General features: G+C 35.9%; 1 protein-coding gene across 12 annotated transcripts in view; it reads right to left on the bottom strand.

The window, feature by feature from the left end:
* The window catches only part of FRYL (FRY like transcription coactivator), a 172,598-nt gene that overhangs the window by 37,433 nt on the left and 116,188 nt on the right, over positions 1-18,977 (bottom strand). For 9 of the 12 annotated variants that reach the window (XM_071556514.1, XM_071556512.1, XM_071556517.1 and 6 more), the window contains 15 exons: positions 17,797-17,965; positions 16,217-16,476; positions 14,863-15,003; positions 13,165-13,333; positions 11,794-11,878; positions 9,912-10,024; positions 8,535-8,685; positions 8,092-8,195; positions 7,336-7,521; positions 5,495-5,699; positions 4,168-4,289; positions 3,508-3,698; positions 2,716-2,810; positions 1,095-1,702; positions 421-518 (listed from right to left, as the gene is read on the bottom strand). In XM_071556514.1, the coding sequence (XP_071412615.1) occupies positions 421-518; positions 1,095-1,702; positions 2,716-2,810; positions 3,508-3,698; positions 4,168-4,289; positions 5,495-5,699; positions 7,336-7,521; positions 8,092-8,195; positions 8,535-8,685; positions 9,912-10,024; positions 11,794-11,878; positions 13,165-13,333; positions 14,863-15,003; positions 16,217-16,476; positions 17,797-17,965 (2,697 nt within the window). The remainder of the gene's footprint in view (positions 1-420; positions 519-1,094; positions 1,703-2,715; positions 2,811-3,507; positions 3,699-4,167; positions 4,290-5,494; positions 5,700-7,335; positions 7,522-8,091; positions 8,196-8,534; positions 8,686-9,911; positions 10,025-11,793; positions 11,879-13,164; positions 13,334-14,862; positions 15,004-16,216; positions 16,477-17,796; positions 17,966-18,977) is intronic. The other 3 variants (XM_071556516.1, XM_071556523.1, XM_071556522.1) reach the window with 1 other exon arrangement.

Below are 18,977 nucleotides of genomic sequence, written 5' to 3'. Positions count from 1 at the left end.
CAACCTTTTCTTTCCTGCTTACTAATCTGAAAGGGGCAGATCACTTCCTTCTCATAAGTTAATTAGGAAATAAATTAATGCTTAAGATATGATTATGTTAACATTTAAAATTACAAATGGAAAAATCAGGCAAGTGAGAAAAGTAACTGATATCATTAGTAAAAAAATTTGTTCTTGAAATCTAGATTTCATAGAATAACTAAATGTGATTTTTCATTGACAAACACAAACTCAGCTATTGAGATGAGGTCCAGATATATAAATTAAGATGGATCACATCTTTAAAATACAAGTGTCTATACTTATTTATATTACTATTACAATCCTGTAGAAGTATTACAAAAGGACGCCAAAAAAACCAACCCAGAAACAATGCTGGTATAATCTCCTGGATACCTCTCCAAGCATCATATTACATACCTTTGCTATCCTGTCAGCTGTTTCTTTACAAAACTGAGTTGGGTTATCAAAATGTTGTATCAGATGAGGCAGCAGGCACAAGATGTTTAGGGGAAATCCTAAACACATACATAAACACCATTATATGAGCTCTGAAGATTTTCAATATGACTTAATGTGGAGTTATCTGGTATTTAAAGCCCTTACAGCACAACACATACATTCACAAAGATATATGTTATATACACATGTACCTAAGTGTGTACGCATGAAGAATGTATATAAATGTGTCTGTGTTAGGTATAAAAATGTGTAGATAAAAATAAACTCATCACTGGATTAATTAAGCAACACTATCATTAAACAGGACAGTTTTAGGCAGTACAGGTACATTGTCCCTAAAAACGTGTAAATAATACTAAGTGAGATAGTTAGCACAAGATCATGAAAAATAACACACTGCACTTAAAACTCTCTTGTAAGCAACAGTCAACACACAAAGTTTACATGCAATCTTCCTTGTCAGATAATCACAGTCTGTAATGTATTCCCACTATCTAGCAGTGCTAATATTGACAACTCCAAAAACATTTAATAGAAGTCTTTCTTTAAGGCAAATGCGTAATTACTGCTGATTTTGATTCCACTTAATTTGATGATAAAATACATTTTAATTACATATTTACTAAAGATACCTGCTAACTGAGAAGGGTCCACCAAAGCATGCCGGGAAATTGTGATGAGTTTACTGAGGAGATGAACTGTCATTTCTTGTGTAGAAGCTGAAGTGAAGCCTTTCAGGAAAAGCTGTTGAAGGCCTGGAAAGTTATTCCATTTCAGTTTATTCTGCACCTTTTCTATCTTTTCCCGACTCTCTGATTTATCCAGAGGCATGTGAATAAGAAGCTTGTTGAGTAGCTTGAGAGCCAAAAGGTATTCATACTCATAATCTGACTCCAGCAACGAAGCTGCAATCCAAAATATAGTGGCCATCAAGTTGACAGGGTCAGTAGTGGGCTGCACATCATACATCCCTCCCTCTCTCAGGGAGGAAAGGCTTCTAGTCCTGGCCAAACTTCCACCATGATTTATCCTTCCATCCATTATATCCAGTGTGTTGCTCCGTCGCCGGTCACCTCTCCGTTCACTCATTAAATTCAGTCTCAAGGAATTACTCCTTGTATTGCTGTAGTATCCTAAACAACTGCCACTACTAATGGGACTTGTGCTTAGATTTATCTGTCCAGTGCTTTTCCTATTAGCTGCATACTTGTTTCCCATTACGGAATCGTGGTATGAGGTTCTAAAATAAAAATCAATATTACATATTATTCCATGTGAAACACTTTAATAACATACAGGTTAGAAACAAGGAAGAAAGAAAAAAGATGTTACAATAACTACATACACACATGCAGTGAATATGTCACTTGATTACGATAGGAAAATTAAAATATATGTAAATACAAAACTTCTAGATCTATTCTTAAAATATCCTTACAGCATAAGGACAAGACTGCAGCATCCTGTTATCTCTTCTATCAAATCTATGTTACAATACCAGAATACAAAAGAAATTACAGCAAAATTCAGCTAAATCAAAAAAATTAGCCTATAGCATGTAAAAAATTATCTGCAAGCGATGAGCTAGCATCCCAACTTACTTATGATAAAAGAAGAGAAATGAATGATTTAATAAAATTATTTGCTTATTATCATGTATTTGTGTGAAGTATCTGACCTAGGAAAATCAACACGTTCCAGTTGATACTGAGAAACTGAATATACTCCTAGAAATCTCCACATTTTCAAAAACTTTGTGAGGAAGTCAAAGAGATGTCTGTACATTTAGGGATTTTATTTTCAGTTTGCTAAAGAGACATTGAGCTAACCATCGAAACTGTGATGAGACACACAAATGACTCAGACTGTTCAATTACACTTCTCATATATGGACAACAAACCCAAGGTCTAAGACAGACTAGCATTTGCAGTCCCTTTCTGAGAAGTTTAAGATGAATTGACTGAATTTAAGAACTGAGCTGTAAGGAACACCTTGAACACCTATTCTATAAAATTAAATTGGACCCAAGAGGGTAGATTGGAAAGGTAGCACAGGATCCTTTTCAGGAAATCTGCAAGTTTTGCTTGGGGCAGAATGATAAAAACATGTAAGAGCAAGCAATTTTGCTATATATGGATACAACTAGTCTGCAAAGAAAACAAGAAAACATTTAATTACGTTTTTAATACAGATTTTCAATAATTCAAATGCATAAATTTGCGTATTGTAGCTTGACTAATAAAAGAACTTACTGAGAAAGGGCAGAAAGCAGATCATAATGCTTCATGGTTTCAGCCAAGGTATCAATAGCAGACTCTAAAGTCAAAAGCAGCTCTATGACAAAACCCTGGGGAAAGCCACAGGCCATTATAAATTATGGAATATGCACAAGAAATATCACACAAAATCTGAGTAGTAATATAAAAACTAAAACCCAGTATCAGTAACTAAATTATTTTATGCTTCAATTAGAACACAATCCTGGTGAGACTCAAATTAGCAGTACAGCTTCAAGACAAGGAAAAACTTCAATTAACTTCCAAGTATTCAACAAATTCATTCTGGTTTGCATTATTTTCAAGGATGCCCTGAAGGATGGAGTTGTTTAGACACTCATTATGCAGTACTAGAAGATTAGATCCACTCTTTAGACGTACAGTAACACTAAGCTGAATGATTGCTAACACTTTATCAGGTTAAGTTCTTAATAAAAGAAAACCTAAATTATTTTCTATATGACTGATCTCAGTATTCTCCAGCAATGAAAGAGAAGGTGTTTGCAGGAAAGAGATTTAACAAATTCTCTGAAAGGTGCTCTTTCTGTAAGAGAGTATGTGCACAACTTATTTTTTCATCAGTTAACTAGGTGAAAATTCAGACAGTGTCATGCTTAAAACTGGTTTGATATTTGATATATTTTAAAGAAAAAAGAGCAACTAAATAAAACAATGCTTTTAGATTTTGCTGTCATTAAACTAATAATGCAAGTACATCATTTAGGCAGACTTAGGTTTCTGATAAAGTGGGGTGAAAATTTCAAATACCTGAGCTTCTTCTCCTGCATCACCAACAGTTTCTACTAGTCTGGAGAGAACATCAGACAGCATAGATGGAGTGAGAGGCTGCTTTAGAGCCCTGAAAATCTGGAAGGACCTCCCAGCATAATGTCGAGAGGAGCACGAAAGCGCAGTTTGCAAAGCAACTTCACTGAGACGGTGTTCTAATTGATATCCTCCTATAAAAGCAAATAAATGCTCAAGCAACACTGCTTTATAAAAAAACAAATCCACTCCAATTTACTGAGGAATAAATTGCCAAAGTCATTCCTAACGTTAAAATACCCTCACATCCTCTACATTTCTCTCAAAATATATTTTATGAGTATTAGTCTCAAAATCTTTACAGGAATATAAACTTGTACACTTAATGCTGGAGAGACTTGCAGAGAATAAACATTTATACCCTGAATATTAAATATTCACAACAAATTAATATTTTGTCATTCCTAAAGATTATATTTAAATCTGTCATAACAGAAACATGAACTGGAGTGTGCAATACAAGAAAAATCCATTATTTAGAAGGTGTAAGCAATTACCTAGAGTGATTTTATAGATAACCTGTACAATCAGGTGCATTAAAAATATTTATTTAGTTTGCACACTTGAACATTTTATCACGCATTGACTTGTTCTCCAACACACCTGAGATAGACTGTTTAAATAAAGAAACCACATGCTTTAAGAACACAGTTAACTGTTCAGCACTCTTTATATTAGGATTCTTGGCTGAAACATCTTCATGATTCCACAGCGGGCCTCTTCTCCTGAAAACAGAGAGTAAACAGAGTATAAAACATAACCTTTGTCATCAACAGTATTTAAATTATATTTGAACCTTAAGAGTAACTGCAAAAGAATGTCCTACCTGCCACATAAAAGAAACAATGAATTGGAAAGAAGTTTAACAACTGCCCAATATTGTACAAATATATAAGAAGTTAAGACAAGGTGAAAAGAAATGTATCAGATCCAACTGAAATAGAAGGTAAATTTAGGAAGAGATGTTTTCTATTAGCTAACAACCATCTTGAAAGCTTCATACAAACTATCACACAAACTGCAGAAGTGTTGGTGGTTTTAGAGATTTTCTTTACAACAAATTCCTGATTTTTGAATAATCAGCTCTGTACTACTGGGTAATCCATAAACTCCACATAAATCTTGTAGCTCCCTGTTATGGGTTTAGCCAAGTAGGCCAAGAAGTTAGGCTTTAAAGTTCAAATTAGGCCTGAAATTGTCAGATGACGTGAGCTGGGCTGAGCTAGCTAACAGCTGACTTCTTCCAGCCAATAATATTGTATTCCATACCATACTACATCATCTCAAAGGGGGTAAAATCCAGTGTGTGGGAGTGGCTTAGTCAGTTCCATCATGGCTGCACTAAGAGGAGGACATCTAGCAGCTCCTCTCCTATGCTAGGCCCTGCTCCTGTTGCCTGTGCTTGCATTTCGTTTGCATTCAGGGAAGTAGAAATATTTTGTTGTTATACTTTCTCTTTCTTGCTGTGTGTCTTTTGGAGTGCTTATGAATTTAGAGTAATCGTCTTTGTATTAATTGGGGAGTGGGGAATTATTCCTTGTTATATATATGTAACTTGTGTAAGTGCGTGTTATATTGTAGTCCTGTACTCTGTCCTGGGTTGAGCTGGCAAAACGCCAACTGTCCATTATCTCAGTGTATTCCTGCCCTAGTCCTTTAGATGGAAAAGTGAATGCTATACACTGTGTGGCAAGCAAAGATAACAGACCTGAACAGAACATTGCAAAACACTTAAACACTCAGGACATGAAAGGTGGTCAAAATTCGCTGAAAGTGATGGAAAGTCAGAGCTGTTCATAGGCTGTATCACACAAAACCACTTACTGGTAACAAAACAGAGACAGAACTAGAAAATGATGCTAAATACTATGGGTTTTGCCATTTTTCCAGAAAATACACGTATTGAAAAAGATGAAAAGTGAAATCTTACCTTGAGGTAATAAATTCTATAAGAGTTTTAACTTTTTCATCCTGCTCTACTGAAATGTCAACCTCATTGAGGATTGTGGTGTGCAGTTGAGAAACGGCAGCACTTGTATTTCCTAAACTGATGCTAGAAGAGGTAGAACTTGAACTAAGCCCTGAGTCTGTCATTGGGGAGGGCTGGTAATCAGGTATAAAATCATGAACACCTGCTGAAATAAAAACAAGATGATTACCATCTTTTAAGCTGACAGTTAATATTAAAAAACCCAGAACTTAGCAAATGTAATGAGACTAATTTAAAGAGAATAAATTAATGGTGCAATACTTTCAATGAAATCAACAACTCTGACATATGTGAAGTCTTTACATGGGAACTGCTAGATCCCTTTTAAAATCACTGCATTATGTTTAATTTTGTTTTAGTAATATGACAGTTCATCAGCTTTGGGGCATCTCAGTAAGTTTAAACAAACCATACAAACCTAATTCCTAATAATGAGCAGACAATTTTTTTTGTTAAAACCCAGTCTTGGTGTAACTGACAGCACTTCAAATCAGTGCACACTAAATATGAGCTAGTCAATGGACTCCAAGTACAGCCCATCTGACTGCACAAAGTTTCTCTAAAGGTAGCTTAAGAGAAACTTAAGATTTTTCTCTTCCCTGTCAAGAATCATGTGGCAATAAAATACAACTGCAGCGACTCCTCACATTACACCTCTATCCATTGTGAAGTGCTGAGAGAAAGTCAACCAGCAAGGAACACTAGCAGAGCTTTTAGTTGTTAACAACTGTACATAAGCTTAAGACTCCCTGACATGCACCACAAATTTCACTCTACAGAACCACAGAGTTTGGACTGTGGTATTAGCTAGCTCAAATAAAATTTAAACTCAGCTTGTCTTGTGCTAGGCATGCATAACTGTTACACCTTACCTTAATCTCCAGCTGGAAATGTTTGATGCTTACCTTATTCTAGTTTCTGCCCAATGTTTTTGTTTTAATAATAGCAGAATACTGTGTCATGTTTAGACAGTTTTACCCAAGCCCATGAAGATTAGGAAGGGAATGGTTTGTATACATCACTGTATACATGCACCAATAAATTTTGGCCAGATAGATTCACATAAGAAAGTTCTTCTACTATGCACACCTTTTAATTACTCATTGCTAAAAAACCAAATTCAGAAATCAGATAAATATTTTTGGTTAGTAATAAAACCACTTCTGATGTGAACAAAGGAATGAACACTTGTATGGCAATATGCTGCCACCTACTGAAATAATATAAAATACTACATTTTAAAAAAATGAACTATTTTAGTTCCTTTAGAAACTAAAATATGGTCTCCCCATCAAAATATTACCTTCTAAAGAGATACATAGAAGATATACAGTGTCCTGTATAATTACAATATTGTAATGTTAAGGCAAATATTAAAGGTAGTATCTCAAAAAAGTATTCTAATAGCCAATAAACAATGCAATTACAGCTAACAAAAATAAAACAGTAAAAGTTACTATAACCAAGTAAGAAATATATTTTCTTGGTTTCTATTTTCAAGGGCATTATAAAACCCACTGTATTACAGATTCAAAACACAGAGCTCCCTCTTTGGTTTCCACAACTATTTAACCCTTCAGCTGTGCTCCCTACTTTGATGACTGGGCACAAAGTGTTAACGTGAACTGTAATCACTTTGACTTCATTAAAATCCAAAGAAATACATATTCATGGCAAGGACTCAGGAAAATATTACAAATAACAGAAATTTTAATAATGCCTGGAAGAAGAGATAACTTCCCATGTCATTTGAACAAGCAAGACATAAATCAAAAGCATACCTGTAAAAGTATAATCTAAATGGGTAGTTTGCTTGACAGTAAGCACCCTGGACTCATTGAACTCTCTGTTTCGGAGCAGGACAGAAGCAACAGACTGGACATTACTGCCAGATCCCATCACTATCAGTAGATGCAAAAGTAGTCGTTTACAATGCTCATAGACTTCAGGGTGACAGTGGTCAAAACCTAACACAAAAGGAAAATGGCAAGGCTTGATCATATATATTGAAAAGACACAGTGAATTACATTATTTTAAAAATTGCAGTATTCAAACTGGACTGTTATACTTTACAAATAACGGATATATAATTCACTAAACAATGTTTTTTCAGTGCTTCAATATAGAAACAAGGGCGTTCAATTTAACAAACCGTAAGCTGATCAGACTGAAAAATATATGAGAATCCTATGCAGGGTTAAAATACAAAGTAATTTTAAGTAAGAATTTAATCTGTGCTCTGTATGAAAATTACTACACATGGAAACAGAAAGAAAAAAATTGATTTTTACTGCATCTACAAGAAGAAAGAAGTAAAAGTGAATTCAACAGAAAGTGCCTTCAAACAATTCCAAAAAAATCTTAATTACATTCATACTAATCACACTGAAAGATATTTAATTGAATTTTTAAAAATACTGTAAATATTATCAAATCAATGGGGTTTCAATACAATGGCAGACATTCATTTAAATATCAAAAAGAAGAGCTATGAATTCCTAAGTTACTGTGCATATTTCTGTAAGAAGTTAGTTACCTATAAAAATTGCATGAAGCAAAAGATGCAAGTATCCTCCCCATTCCACCTTTACACTGTGGTCAACTATCAGGTCAGTCAAAAGAATCACTGCTACATTGCATCTAAAACAAAAAACATAATTTGTTAGGTGAATGTAACATGAACTTTATGAACAGCTGCAAAGAGCTTCATATGCTTCTAGCCTGTGTTCTTTCTTAACTCTATAAATACTCATGAAGTTGTGTTATAAGGGAAAATATTAACACTCATAATTAAGACGGAAAAACTTTAGCCATTCAAATTAAAAAGTTGAGTAATCTTAAACTGTTAAACCTGTGAGTAAACCCACAAAAAGCAAATGTACCATCTACTGTCTTTTAATCTGCTCTCTTCACTTACTGTATTTGTATAACACAAATTAAAACATAATAAATTGCCATCAGTATTGCCAAAACAGTTACCTGTGAAGTGACATGCCCGGAGGAGAAGTTTCAGGCAAATAATCCACCAGTGGTGACCAGCAACCTCCAGAAGGTGGGAAAGGTAGAGGCTCTCCTTGGTTGTGCTCCATCACCTTCAATCGCCAGTTTGAATACAGAGGCATTGAATCACCTAACACAACAAAAATTAAACCAGAAACATATATAAAATATACATTTCTGTATCATATAGTCTTCTGAAGAAATATTTTTAAATTATTGAAAAACTGACATCTAGGACAGAAGGAGGGAAATCAGCTGGAAACAGTAGCTCAAAACAGAAATTTGCATCCTGTTGTTCAGTAGCACAAGAAAAGTAAGGAAAAGGCAGTGCTGTACCATGTACTGTAACACACCCAAACAACTTAACTGGTAGAAAAATCAACTGTCAATAAAAACTGAATGAAACCTAAGAAGACAGTCTGTGGGAACACTATAATGATCTGGATCACACTGAAATAGATCTGATAAACTCATTCAGGGTTAAAGTACAAAGACATTTTAATTACTAACAATCTGGTAGCCAAAACCAGAGTTTCAGTCAAACAACTACTCTGACAAAGTATACAGAACCCACTGCTTGATCACTGTCCTCATTTTTGCCTCTTTGACCTGTTTAGCTTTCCCTACCATTGTCATGATGATTTTGTATCTTGGGCAGTGGTACAAAAGTAGCTGCAGTTAATAATAATAATAAGCCTGTTAAAGAAATATCTCCAAAAGTTCAGTGGAGTTTCAGGAGAAAATTTTACCTCCTTCCTTACCTCTACATCTCTGAAAAAACAAAACAGAGATCACAAAAAATAACCCAAAACACATTTTCAAAACAAGCTTGAAAATCAGATGTACATAATGAGACCCCTTTTCCCTGCTATGTTCTCATTTGCTGTGGCTTCTAATAAAGTTTTGTACCCTTTTTTTTCAAATAGGTCAAGGAATACTATTATTTAAAAGAATAATTGCTTCTAAATTCTTTTTTTTAAACTTCTTTTCCATCACCTTTTTTGTAATCTCATCCTCCTCCTGGCTAATCTCTCCTGGTTTCACCTGCCTAACTATCAAACGAAATGAAGTAAAATAATTTCATTTGGGAAGATGTTCACAACTCATTCCAGAGGACAAGAGAAGGAGGAAAGCATATTATCTTCCTTGTACACTTTGCTGGAATCAAATGTATGCTAGACTGCAACAGCACTAGGAAAATGGAGGAATGTAAAAAACTCCTCTTTGTTAACAGGCTTATGCAAAACACACTAATAATGACCATTTCCTAATGTTGCACAACCTTCAGCGTAAGTATTAACTTGAAAAAAAATTTGTTTTCTATTCATAGAAGTATTTTAAAATAAAAAATATTACTTTTTTCTTCCTCATATGATCCTCCAGAGCTGCTGCTGTAGCGAGATTCCAGTCTGTGATGCTGGCGGTTTAAGTTACTGTTCAACCCGCTGTAGATGTCCAGATGCACATAACTGTGGGTACAAATAAAGCAGCTCTAGTAAGTGACATTCTGTGACAAACATCAGTCAGGGTATGCAGTAAAACTGTATTTCAGAAAAAATGTTATGCAAGAAATAATTCATCTTACAAGGACAGTCAGCAAATCATCTCACCTGTGTAAGACACACCTCCTCTAGCAACATTAGATAAGGGGATTCAGGGAGAGTATCCACTGTAAATTGTATTTCTGTTCGATCATTTTTATTAACATTTAAGTACATTAAAATATTTGTTACCCTTACACATAAATTCTTCTCACCCTTGACCAAAACAATGAAATATGTACGTGATCTGGCAGACATATCCATATGTGCACACACAGTGTCCAAGATAGTACCTCACTAATCTGATAAATTATAAAGAAATGAGAGTGCTAAAAGCACAACTTCTGAGCTGTTTCTACATAAGTTTCTACAATTCTCTCCTCTTGGTCAGTTCAAGATGTACAAAGTATATCTTATCAAGAAGAATGTATCATGGGGAGGTTTCAGACAACCTCACAGTATATGCCAAACTTGCAGAGCCTTTCAAAACTGCCTTTGTTACAAGTTTCTTCAGCTCCAGCCCCCCCAGCGGCCAAATTCTTCTCTGTGCCTTGCTAGGCTGAATTCTGAATGACACCTCTGAGTCTTCTGTGATTTACTTTTACACAGCTCACTGCAATTTAATTTAAGTATTGGGGAAGACTCTATCAATATATTCACTATTCTTATTATACTGACAAAATTACCTCGGACAAGGAAAAAATTGTCCAATTGGGAAATTATATTAGAAATGTAATTATTAAAAGCTCCCAAACAAGCAGTCACAAAATAATTGTGAATTTACTGCATAGTAGCTACTCTACAGTAATGGCACGTGTGCACATACTTTGTTCATTCCCATTACAGAGTCTGCTCTTCCTTTTTGCTTTAAGGTTAACTATTCACATTTAATACAAAATGAGAGCATGCCTACAGTTACTGTTGAGCTCCAAGTCCTCACCCTGTCTAAGTCTACATCAGGTGTTTGCTTTCCACCACCTTCACACCAGTACCAGTCTGGCAAATTTCTCCAGAAGATTTTTCTTAAATAGTTCAAGAATAAGGGAGGGAGAAATCTGTTTTAGAGTTAGCTGGAAGGCATCTTGACACAGACACCAAGGATACAAATCCCCCAGTTAGGGAAATAAACTAACTTTAAACATATGGGCACTGCTCATTTCTAGTGAGGCATAAACCAATTTGCAAATTTGCGACATTATCACAGATTCATAGAATGGCTTGGGTTGGAAGATCATCTAGATCCAAACCCCCTGCTGTGGGCAGGGACAACCAGACCAGGCTGGTCAGAGCCCTATCCTGCCTGACTTTGAAAACTTCCAGAGATGGGGCATCCACTTCTCTGGGCAATCTGTGCCAGTGCCTCACCATGCTCACCTTACAGTATAATTAATCTTATGTAAACACACACTCCAGTGTAATAGTAGCTAATTTAAGCATCAACAACAACATAGCTGTAGCAATACAATGCCTGACCTGAACTGGGTCCCATAATTTATTCCGTTTCCTCTACAGCTTTTTGAGTTTAAACTACATTTGAGGTGGCTACTGTTAATCCCGAATAGTATTGCATTTCTGTTTTAAAACCAACAAGTAATTCCTGCAATGTAGACATCCCTGGAGCCACTGAGATGCAAGTATTGTACCTCCCAGGAATTCCTGCAATTCAACTAATAACTGCTTTTTGAGGAGACACTTACTTCTCTTCGATGTTGTCCTTTATGTGTTTACTGTCAGGGTTGCCATCTGTGGGAGCTACCATTGTATTGCTACTGGAAGTGGTACCTGTGAATTATGGACAAAGAAAGAAGTGGGTTGATAAAAAGGAAAAGCAGTCTTATGCACTACACAATGACCTTTATTTACTTGTCCTTGCCAAAAGCCCTGATCAGGTTACTCTACAGTGACTGGCACAAATACAAACTGAGCTGTACCATTTACTTCCACGTGCAGTAAGAGATTGTGAGCTGCTACCATAATCTCACTAACTGGAAAAAAAAAATCCATTCCAGGACTCTCAGAGTCTTCAATTTAAAGTAAGTAGAAAGGTCAGTTTTTGAAGCAGAATCTAGAGACCTGTTTCTTTCCTGTATGCTACACCTCATAGTAATCTGTAAAATGTAGTTGGACTTTGGGTATGCAGTTAATTCAAACCACAAACTGATTAAGGATAAAAACTTAATAGCCTGCAGTAAAGCTTTTATCAATTTTCTTTTAAAAGAAATTTACAATCATCACAATGAATTGTTGACCACAATTGGAAACAATTTTTGCACCCCCTTCACAGCCTTTGCTATTCCAAATTACATTGTGCAAGAGCCTCAGAATTTTTACCATATTTTGTAAAGACTTTCAAGAACAAGTGCCAATGCATTCACCTTGTGATCCAAACAATCTCCATGCGATAGGTCCAGGCTGCTTCATAATACTGACAGTTTGAAGCACAAAAGTTAAATCCTTGCATAGATACCCTCCCCACATTCATGTCTTTTGTTCATGTCACTTTGAAAGGTTCTGCACCTAAACAAAACAGCTTTTCCCTCTATTTCTCAGTATGTTCTTGGATTGAAGCATGAAGTAGACACTTTTGGTATTTTCAGGGGGTTTGATGACTGATCTATTGTTAATTGTCAATTATTTCTAAATAAATTCTCCTAAGTAAGTATATTTAAATCCCCTTGAAACAATTCCCATGGGTGCAGCTTGTGTCTGTAAAAGAACTTGAAATGTAACACCTTAGATGGATTTAAAGATATATACATTTTCCCAGTTGTTTGACTGAACAGATATAAAAGTCATACAGTGAGGGTTAACAGTGCAAGATGTGTATATAGACAAAGTTTGACACATAAATTAAGACAAATCAGTTCCACGTCAACCTATCAGCCACTCTTTAGTAAGAACTCAGATCTTGTAAACAAAATTTTCACCTTAATTTATTTTTAGAAACAGAACATTGCACTCCTATTGATTATTTACAGATGAACTCTGATAGTGTAATTGATTGATAGCAGCATGTTTATAATTGACAATAATACCAGTTTCAGTTAGTTAAGTTAGTAAATTCTTACCTGAAGTGACAGACGGGATTTTGTAACTGGATGTAATGCGGTAATATGGAGGATTATCCATATGGGTGACTCCTGAACTGACAGGATCTGTAAGCTGAAGTTCACTCACCAGCTCTTCTAGAAGCTGCATTGTTTTATCTCTACCCAAATAAACAATAACTTTCTTTACCTGTTTAAAGAAAATTATATGTATCTATAAAAAGAGACTTAAATATCACAACTTGTTAAAATCAGTATCTACTTGCACTGCAAGTAAAGATACCTGAAACTTACTCTAGTTCTAAAAGCAAACAAAATTCCTTTTCCAGCTGTCAACAGCAAAATCACTGGAAACATCACAAGAGTAAGAAAGTCTGAAAATGAAGTCTGAAAGTAAGTCTTCTGAAAATTATTTAAGAAGCAAAATATTTTCTTACTAAGGTTTTAGCAACATCTGAGAACAACACATGAATTAATGTATTCTGATGTAATTTCTTTTCAATACTTTGCAGTTCTGTTCTACACTATTTCCTTTCTTGCGGTTATCCTATTTTTCCTCAGGCTATCCTGAAGTGCTCTCTCATACATTTTGACAAAAAATAAAATTGGTGTTCAGGGGGCTTGGGATGGTCGCGGGCTGGTTTTGGTGTAATACTTGTCATGTGAGAATGACACCCTACATGGCGTAACAGGTGCTTTACTGTATTATCTATCCGATTTTAGTAATATCCTAAATTATAGCATGGGAAAAACATTTAATTCCTCAAACACTTAAGACCTTTATATAGTCTGATAAGAATAAACACCTAAGTATAGCAGTATTTTATCAACCTTATAGCAATTAAAGATTCTTCACTACATCTTATTTCAGCAAAATAAACCGGGTCGCTGCTAAGCAGCAGCAGACTGCTACTAGTCAGTAACTACTCTAGAAATCGTATTTCTTCTACTAGCATTTCTTGAGTTATTCCTGCTCAATGATTTATTTCCATCCTTCTGTGAAAATTCAAAATCAATGGTAAGCAAGTGATCAGAATGTTTGACTCAGAGATTCTTTTGTCACCTTGTTCAATCCATAGAAGCAAAGATTTTGGGCTCCAAACACTAAGCCAGACTTCCTGATGAAAACAACTGTCAACCTATGAAGAACTTCAGCTGTCCTAAGTAAGAACTTAATAGAATTGTAGATCCTGATTGGGGTTTTTTATTATTAGCAAAACCAATAATAATCTTCTAATGAAAATATTACTTGTGATACTAAATTCTTCCTAAGGAACAGATACGCACTGCTGCAGTCAATTGGTGTTTTATAATGGAAAGGAGCTGTTCAGTGTATACTCTTAATAATCAAAACTTAGCTATCAACCTCTCAAGTTTCCTTTTTATGACAAAAGAAAAAAAAATCTAAGACATGTAGACAATTGAATAAGTATTTTCCATTTTTATGATGTTTTTATGATGTTTTTATGATGTTTTTGAGTTTACCTAAAATTGATACTGAAATATTGATACTGAAATCTTGACACAGATGTCCAAGGTAACTCAAACAAAATAACTGAATTTGATTTGTTCATAGTATTTACTGGTCAGAAAATACAGAGTTGATTTTGACACTAGAAATCTTACCTCACGTTTTTGTTTGGTGATCTTTACTGCTAGATACACAACTAATTTTTAAAATATCAATAAGCACCAAGGAGAGACATATCACATACTCACGTAAGGCAAAAGGCTGGGTTCACTGTTCACTCCACAGATACTGATCAAGAAGTGCAAAATTATTTTCAGATTCTTTGGCCAGCTGTCTGCCAAAGTAGTCCAGACATTTTCTATCTCTGACCAAGCCACTTCATCACCATACTAGAAAACAAAATAAATATATCTCCTGAAAACACCATCAGAAAACACTGCACTCAGAAGTGATCTGCACTGACCAAGTGGGACAGGCTCTAGAAAAAGGGGACATAAATCATGTACAAAACTGTTGCCTTTTTTACGTTCCAGAATGATGCTTTCATTTTCATTCAAATTTATGAACACATTCTGGAAACAACCATTTTCTTTTATAGATATAAATGTAAAAAAATATATCTAAAGATATGTCTACATACTATATTATTTTATTGATATCAATACATCAGACTGTGGGAGCTGGACATGTTTAGTCTAGAGAAGAGAAGACTGAGAGGGGATCTCACTAAGGCATATAAGTATCTCAAAGGCGGGTGACAAGAGGGTGGTGTCAGACTCTTTTCAGTGTGTGCAGCGATAGGACAAGGAGCAATGTCCATAAACTAAAACACGAGAAGTTCCACCAGAATACCATGAATAACTTTATGTTGAGGGTGGCAGAGCACTGAAGAGGCTGCCCAGGGAGGTTGTGGCATCTACCTCTCTGAAGACATTCCAAACCACCTGGACACATTTCTGTGTAACTTGCTCTTACGTGACCTTGTCTTGGCAGGGAGGGTCAATTAGAGGATCTCCAGAGCTCCCATCCAACTCTAACAATTCTGTGATTCTGTGAAATTTAGCAAAGGGCCATTCTCCCAGTTGCTGACAATCCTGAATAAAACTCCACAGACCACAGACTGACAAGAGTTTTTAGTTTATAGCTCAAAACACGATCTCTCATCAGTAGGATTCAAATATAACACAGTGTGATAAAAATTGGCCACAGTATTGCATGTGACCAATACTTTTCTGTTGGAAGTAGCTATGACGGGAAGAAGAATCAGTCAGCCTCTGGTAACAAGATTGGTTCCAAAATTTCACTTTGAGATCACAGGTATACATGCAACTCGATATTCACTACTCAGCTAAATGTCCATATTGCAAAACATCAGTTATATACTGTTACTATACATAACAATTACTATAACACATATATTACATATTTCTCAGAATACCTCAAAACTAAATAGTGTAGTTTGGATATATATAAGCAACTCAACAAATATGAACAATAAATCGTGAAAGGTTGGTGACAAAGCATCTCTGCAAAGTATTTTCTTGCATCCTAAAACAAACAATCCACTGGAACAAGATGAAGCACTTAAGTAAATAATTTTACCTTTGCAGTCATGTACATCAGATTGTTCAGAACCATGGCTGTAGCCTGTGGTGATCCCCAGCCTTCTCCTCGCAGCCATCGTCTACTGTTCACCATCATTTCTCTGTCTTTCAAAGAATCTTCTTCATCTTCATCTTGCCGACGTATGGTTGGCAAAGGTTTCAAGTCTACCAGCTCAATATTGTTCATCCATGGCAGCAGATAATGCAGCATCACCTGTCTCCCAGCTGGGTGAGCTGTCTGGATTCTCTGACTTACTTCTGCCATCAAAAATCAGGTACATACATGAATTGCAAATCAGTAACTAGAATTGGTTTGGTAATAACAACAACCATGAGCCCAGCATACCCTACTGATATAAAATGTAATGGTGATACAGATGCGATTTTTTTGCTTACATGACTAGTGCCATTTCATAATGAGCTAACTGAAGACACTGCTGACAAACAGCATGTTGAAGAAACACATTAGTATGCATGTATATAGAATCATAGAATCATAGAATCGATCGGGTTGGAAAAGACCTCCAAGATCATTGAGTCCAACCCTTGGTCCAACTCCAGTCCATTTACTGGATCATGGCACTCAGCGCCACGTCCAATCTGCGTTTAAAAATCTCCAGGGATGGTGAATCCACCACCTCTCTGGGCAGCCCATTCCAATGCCTGATTACTCTCTCTGCAAAGAATTTTTTTCTGATATCCAACTTAAATTTCCCCTGGCAGAGCTTAAGCCCGTGCCCCCTTGTCCTATTGCTGAGTGCCGGGGAGAAGAGACCAGCCCCCACCTGGTTATAGCTTCCCTTCAGGTAGTTATAGACAGTGATGAGGTCACCTCTGAGCCTCCTCTTCTCCAGGCTAAACAACCCCAGCTCCCTCAGCCTCTCCCCACAGGGCTTGTGCTCCAGTCCCTTCACCAGCCTTGCTGCTCTTCTCTGGACTCGCTCCAGCACCTCAATATCCTTTCTGAACTGAGGGGCCCAGAACTGACCACAATACCCAAGGTGTGGCCTCACCAACGCAGAGTACAGGGGAAGGATCACTGCCCTGGTCCTGCTGGCCACGCTATTATGCAAATTCCTGTCATTGGAGGAGGGAACTGAAAACCTACAGCATAAAAAAACCATACCAACTTTGGCAAAAAAGAACTTAAAATTTTTTCTTCCTTCATTAGTCCTGGTAGTGGGGGTTTTTTAATTGATGCAAGAGGTTATTATTCTGCAACATTTAAAAATGCTATGAAATAATGTATTTAAGGAGTAAACAAGAACGCACTAGAGAGAACAATGAAAGAATTACTTAAAAAAAACAACTGCAAATTATTTCTTTAATGTGATTTTTCGTGGTTGTTAGAAAGCAATTAGTAAAAATATTTTTGACTCATTTTTTTTCCCCTTGAATCTACTTCAAACACAAATGAATGAAAACAATAACTCAGTAAGGTCTATTGTCCCATTCACTATGATGATGTTGTCCTGATTTTAGTCAATTACATATAAATTTTATTGAAAAATAAGAATTACACACTTTGTACAGTGCTTCTGACTTGATGAAGTTTTTCGTTTTGTTTTAAAATTGTACCTGAGAAGATAGCAAGTGTCAGTTCCGGATACGTCCTTGCCAGTTCTTCTGACAGTTGATAATATGACATAGAATACAAATGTGGCAAAGGAGAAGGCTGACCCAAAACCCCATCCGTCTGCTGAACTTCCAGTTTGTGAGCATAACGGAACATCTTTGGTTCCAAGATCTACAACAGTGATGTTCAGAATTTGAAGCTTAATATAGAGCTACTATGGAAATCTTTATATAAAAATTACTTCTTAAATTCATCTATCTACTTTCATTTCATGTTTCTTATCTATGCAGATACACCTAAAGTAATTGCTAACACTGGTAATTTCATGAAGCTTAGCTAAGATACACTCCACTTAATGAGTTTCCAGCAATAAAGTTCAAAAATCTGCTTTCACAAAATACTATATTAATTATAAATTTATCTATGACAAAATGTGAAATACTATTTAACACTTGTGTTTCCAGAGAATACCAATTTTGGCTTATTTATGAGACATGCATTGGAACAACAAAATCTTTCATGTGGCAGAGATGCAGCAGGAGGCTAAACCCCTCTGATACTTTAAAATCAATTTGGGCTCATCTTAAGCAGTGGTGTCTACTTGAGAAGAAAGACGGAGCTGACATATCAACAGGGACGTGACTTCAGTGGGGTCTTCACTGTCGAATTTAGCTGACAACAAAAACCTCTGAAAAAACCTCCAAGACTTATGGTCTGAGTCACAAGCAGCAGAGATTTATTTATTTTTAAACACTAATGCTGCCTGTAAGATTAAGCTTACCCCTAAATGACCTTGGAAAGGAATACACAAAAGTATATTATATGACTAACAAGATTCTCACTGTCATCTCTCTACACAAACAGATGAAAATTGTTTGGTTGTAATGCCAAAATCAGAAAACTGACTGCTATATCAGCAGAGAGAGTGAAGGCTTGAGAAGCAATATGCTTCTCTCTGAAGTTGGTTTGGACAAATGGAGCTATATAACTGTTTCAGGGCCAAATGAATAGAGTATTGATTTAGGTTTTGGTTTTATGAAAAAGCAGGTATTATGAAAATGCAGGTCTTAAGTGCCTAGTTCCTGGAACAGACACACTTCCACTGAAGTCTATCTGCGCCAGGTAAGGGTCTGGTCTAACTATGTACAGAAATAGAGAAGGAAAAAAAATACATTGTATTTCA

The sequence above is a fragment of the Pithys albifrons genome, chromosome 5, assembly GCF_047495875.1.
Source record: "Pithys albifrons albifrons isolate INPA30051 chromosome 5, PitAlb_v1, whole genome shotgun sequence".
Classification (NCBI taxonomy): Eukaryota; Metazoa; Chordata; class Aves; order Passeriformes; family Thamnophilidae; genus Pithys; species Pithys albifrons.
This window is presented reverse-complemented; position numbering and strand designations above follow the sequence as displayed.